Source organism: Punica granatum, chromosome 5, assembly GCF_007655135.1.
Source record: "Punica granatum isolate Tunisia-2019 chromosome 5, ASM765513v2, whole genome shotgun sequence".
In the NCBI taxonomy this organism is placed as follows: Eukaryota; Viridiplantae; Streptophyta; class Magnoliopsida; order Myrtales; family Lythraceae; genus Punica; species Punica granatum.
Window position 1 is genome coordinate 31,196,901 of NC_045131.1, and position 5,469 is coordinate 31,202,369.

At 40.0% G+C, this 5,469-nt stretch overlaps 1 protein-coding gene across 2 annotated transcripts; it reads right to left on the reverse strand.

Moving 5' to 3' along the window:
* Window positions 1-583: 583 nt before the first annotated feature.
* On the reverse strand, window positions 584-4,037 carry LOC116209234 (thioredoxin O1, mitochondrial). Of its 2 annotated transcripts, XM_031542821.1 has the most exons (6): window positions 3,768-4,034; window positions 2,508-2,567; window positions 2,344-2,394; window positions 2,146-2,225; window positions 1,343-1,387; window positions 584-904 (listed from the first exon to the last, which is right to left on the reverse strand). In XM_031542821.1, the coding sequence occupies exons 1-6, from the start codon at window positions 3,979-3,981 to the stop codon at window positions 806-808; spliced, it is 549 nt and encodes a 182-aa protein (XP_031398681.1). In that variant the 5' UTR covers window positions 3,982-4,034; the 3' UTR covers window positions 584-805. The 2 variants fall into 2 exon arrangements, with proteins under 2 accessions (XP_031398681.1, XP_031398682.1); XM_031542822.1 differs by lacking the exon at window positions 1,343-1,387 and having other exon boundaries at window positions 3,768-4,037.
* Window positions 4,038-5,469: the final 1,432 nt, after the last annotated feature.

A 5,469-nucleotide genomic window follows, 5' to 3' on the forward strand; every position in this document is an offset into this window, starting at 1 on the left:
TTCACTGTACTTTTTTCATAAGTACTTGTACGATTTCTCTATAAGGATATTGTTTGTTTTATATATTTAGAGTAAGTGTTTGTTGTGATCATAGTTTTAGTTATATGGTAGCCTTTTTTTATATTTTTTTCTTTATATTCATTTGTAAATTACACATCTTGACTAAATTACCGCGCAACTTAGAGAGATCAATTAGTTTCATATTAAAGCAGAGCAGTCATCAATCTATATCAAGAGGAACAGTCCACCAGGTTGGAGAACATGGCACTAGGATTACAAGGCAGTGACATTCCTATGATCTCTTGACATGCTTAAAGCATGTACAATACATTTATCTTTTCGCATGGAGGAAACACAACATAATCTGCTATTAGTTACATGGTACAACTTTTTAATCGAACAGCAAGAAAACCATCATTTTCCTTGCATATCATCGATCGTCTCATTTTCTTTACATAAGAAAACAAGTAGTTAAATGGAATTGAAGTGTTTCATACGGGCAATTACTTTAAGCATAAAAACTTTCTCGAATGGAAAACCAATGGGTCAAATAAAAACCAAATGCAAGATACTGCTAGACGAGTGAAACTTCACAAACTCCAATCATCATCACGATTACGTGTCTGCAAAGAAATTTTAACAGATATATAGAAATGAACGGTTATTAAAGAACAATGTCAAAGCACTTGATTCCCTACATAAGTCTCTAATGCAGCAGTCATAAAACCTGGTTCTCAAAAATAAACAGTCACGCAACCCTTGTCAAGAAATGTAACCATGAGCCCCCAATGAAGAGATAAGGCAACTACTCGTATAGTCTTTCCATAGTATACTTCAGGCGTTCAATATCAGCACCAATTATTTCATCCACCTTCTTTCCATCCTTGAAAAAATGAAGTCTTGGCTGCAGCAAATGGAAGAGAACAATCAATGAAGATATAAAATTCACAATTTTTTTTGTAAGGCACCTTACATTCAAAGGGCTATACACTTTCTTGCATAACGGACTTTGATGCACACGAGGGCAATGCAAAAATAAAATTCCAAATTGAATACATATCAGAATGCCAAAAAAGATTCAAGCATCTAAAGCATTGTCCCAAAAAACCTTCAACAAGTGCAATGAAGGTGTAATTGCTCCACAAATAGACTTGAAGGGCATGTGAACTAAGTAGATTACAAATATGATACTAAAACCTAAAGTCAATCAGGACAGCATTCATGTTTATGCGCTCATCCAATCATTACACACTCTAAGCATATGGACACAAGAAGTAGAATGTTTTTGCTTCAAGTATAGATTGAACAGAACATAAAAGATAAGGAATGACATTGCTTGTACCACTGAGTCAATCCTCAGCTCAGATAATTTGTCTTCAATGCCTTTCTGCATATATAATATCAAAGGCATAAAGGCATTAGTTGAGGGCATTATTTCTTAAGTCAAGAAGGCCCTATTACATGAACATCGCCCGGGGGTAGGGAATAATCTTACATGAAGCAGTGCCACGGCTCATAAAAATATGACATGCAAGGTCCATGTAATAGTACGAGATTCCAACAGATTATTGGTTAATTCACAATACTAATGTCCCTTAAGTTGGGAGTATTTAAAAATTAGCTAGCTCCAAAATGGCCGAATCATTAGGTATCTGATTTTTTTTTGTGCCCTCTGCAAGTTCTTGCTTGAGAGGGTTGCCTTTTGTTTATCTTTGTATATCCGGATGAGTGGCTGGTCCACTTTTGTGAATGTTGGCTTCAAGAAATATATCTTACCAGTTATCCTTAAAAATTAAAAAAGGAAAAGAAAGAGGGGAAAAAAAAAGTTGAGAGTACTGCACTCAAATACATGATGGACGACATATGACCGCACCCAAGTTACCAATCATCTTGAACTAATGGAATTGCTATTATGCTCATAAGTCTTTACGCTTCCTGTTTGCTTACGGAGAATTGCTATATAGATTTGCGCAAACTTAGTGCACTACCAAAGAACATAAATTTACACTCAAAACAAGGTGTATTCTTGTCATTTAAATACGTTCAAGTCAATAAATGGCGTAACATGTCGGGAAGATTATGAATAGTCTCAAAAATCACGTAACTCTTAAAAGAACCAAAAGAATTAGTACCGGAACCCCTCACCTGATCAATGTCAATCTTATATGTGGTCACATGAGGATACTTCCCACTCAATTCTTCAAGGACCGGAGACATAAACCTGCCTGAAAGAAATGTAACTAACCGCCTTAGACAAAATAGATGAAAACAAAGCAGAAATCAAAATTGTACGAATTATAATTTATAGCATTTGATAGGAAATTCTGACAGGTAACAACTCACAAGGAGGACACCACACTGCAGTGAAATATAATATTGCAGGTGAAGACTCATCTGTCAAGTATAATTACAAAAAAGCATAAGAACAGGGCAATTCTTAAAGATTGATCCCAAATTATTAGAAAGAATAGAACCCTGGGAAATAACAAGAAATAACTAGAGCGGACCTTGAATTTTGTTTAGTGCACTAGAGAACTGTTCCTCTGACTGTATCAAGCAAACGTTTCCTGCAACGAGAATCAGATCATGACAGTAGATGACATCAATGAGCACTGAGATATTCACCAATACACCAGGAAGAGAACAGGACGTCCATGAAGGCACATATATAGCAGAGGGAATATGGTATAGCACCTTAACCACTTTATGAACAATTTTTAAGTGTAACGGACGTCCGCTTATATCAGATTAGATGTGCAGAGGAAAAGAACAACAACATGCATTTCGTTACAGTCATCAGGTCATAGATACTTCAGCTATATCTTTCTCAACTTTCTGTTTCAGAAAATACTAATGGAACTTCGATTACAGCCGAGTTAACTTGAAATGAAACAGAAAGGAAGGGAACAATCTGCAACTGAAAAATGACTCTACTTCTTCAAATGGGCTTTACTCAAGATATGGTAAAAATAGACTAAGAAGAGTGTTGACAGATTTTTCTTACTACAGCAGCAGAGTTTATTGAGAGGGTCTTGAACGATTAGAGAATGGTCCATCATTCTCACAGAGCAACCTTAAGTACACATCAGAATGTAGCAGACCTGTGCAGTGTGCTTCAAGTGGGTGCCGAAGTTGGAGGAAATCTAGCTAAAGTGAGTTGCCACTGATTGGTGATAATAGTATCGGCGATAGCTTCATGGAAAAGTTTAAATCGGAAACTCCTCCCCCTCAAGTTGGATCAAACAATTGACAGATTAAACCTCAATGAAAACTAAAAGGGTCATCTCCTACTCCTACTCCTACTCCTACTTGTCAAGTCAAACTAATCTAACTCATGTTTATGACATTGAGTAGTAAACCTGTAAACTCCCGGCTATTCGTTGGCAGCTTAGTTCTAAGTAAGCCGTAATGGCTTTTCTATCACAACTGCAGCAGACAGCACATAGATGGGATGGGTTGCAGAAGAAGCATCATAAATAAGGTATCCAGCCTAATCAGCATGACCCACAACACAACACAGGTATCAGGGAAGATTGCTCGTATCAAGCGATCAGGATTGCAAAGCTGGACCATCGGCGAACGGTAGCTCAGGAACTGCTGCCCTAGCATTCGAATACACATCCTTGGCTGCGTTCCCCGCAATACCAAAAGAAAGAAGAAGGGGCCAAAAAAAAAAAAAAAAAAACAGATGTACGCAAATTGCAAACATAAAGAATACACAAACGTTGGCGGGACAGAGAGAGAGAGAGAGGAAGGAGGAGACACACCTGCAGACGAGGAGGAGAACGTTCGGACATGAAACAAAGAAGCAAAGGACGACGAAGTAGAAATGGCGGGGCCGGAGACATGCGTCGGAGGTAGTACAGAGCGAAGGGGGCAAGAAGAGATAAGGGTTCTCCCGCTGCCGCCGATGACAGCGACCTGCCTTGCCGAGCGTGCTCCTCCGGCATTAATCAGCCGACGTAGGACCCTGCTCCTCATCTTTCCCCCTGCGTAATCGAAGGAGAAGACGCTGAAGGAGCAGTGGCGTGGATTGTAGTGGAGTGCCAGCACCGCACTTCGCTTCCCTTCCCTTGGGTGGGCCTCACGGGCCCATTCCAGAGAAGGAAAAAATATAATGATCGTGGGCCTTCAAATGCGGCCCCCGAAAAGTTTGGACCAAAGCGTCAAAGCCCAGTCTGAGGGAGCAATATGGGCTGGGCTTCTCACGTTTGGTGCTCTCCCTCCTGCTCATTCGAGGAGCAGTCTGCCGCTCTTCTCATTCACACGCGATGCCGACGCGACAGCAGTTCATTATCCAACGTATTTGCTTAAACAAACTATAAAATCTCAGTCTAGAATAAATGGGCCCCATCTCGCAGTGACGCGGTAAGAATAACCAATGAGTCACGTACATTTGGCAAAAAAAACTATACGCGTACATAGTAGCAGCTTTTGATGTCTATGTAGATAGAACAAGTCATTGACCATATCATTATCCGACTTGACCTGCGTCAACTGCCTCGACCGAGTTGGGCTTATATATAAGGCCTTAAATACCCCGATATGACCGAGTGGGGTTAGTTAGACTTAGACAAGTAAGTCGTCATTATATCATAAATACAATATATTATTAACTACTTATTGTGGCCTGACCATAATACACGCGTTTGATTTCTCGCTCCACAAGGCCTCTAACCGAAATCCTCCATCAGATCACGGCCACCGAATCTTCAAAACCGTGAGAAATCAGCCTCGCCAAGAGCCACCGTCGCTCCTCCTTTCATATATTGGGATTTTAATATTGACACTAACGAATTAATTGTCTTATCATTCCCCTTCCCTCCCCGCCCGAGACATTAGATTTGTACTTGCTGGTCCATCTCCATCTATCTGTCCGACGACTGTCAGATTATCGACTCTTGAAATAAAATTGACGTGGCCACCTTCCTCATCGTACGTGCACCATCGATTGGGGAAATGACATGAATTTTTGTTAAGAGGACGCGGGGCTGGGACCGGGAGGAGGGAGGAGGGAGGAAGGAGGGAGGGAGGGTACACCAATAACCCCTATCAGCTCCTCCATTTTGGTGACTGACTTTCCTTTTGGTCTTTAACTAATTTTCTCATTTGGTCGGTCGCTGTGGTTGGCTAAGGAAGGAGACGACCAAAACCACACCTTCCAAAGTTAAACTGCTCCCTTGACGACGACGACGATAATAATAATAATAATAATCCTTAGTTTGACGTCTCCTCTCCTCTCCTCTCCTCTCGTCTCCTTAGTTAACTGGACGTTAACTCTCTGCATGGATTGATTCAGTACGCACACACATGTACGCATGTACTTACAAGGAAAAAAAAACATTTTTATTCATCAAAAAAAGAAAAAACATTTATTATTCCGTATCTTTGTACCTACGTGTACAAACTCTACCTCAAGAATTTTCAATTTCTTTGTATTTGTTTATTTTATTGATTTTATGAGAAGGT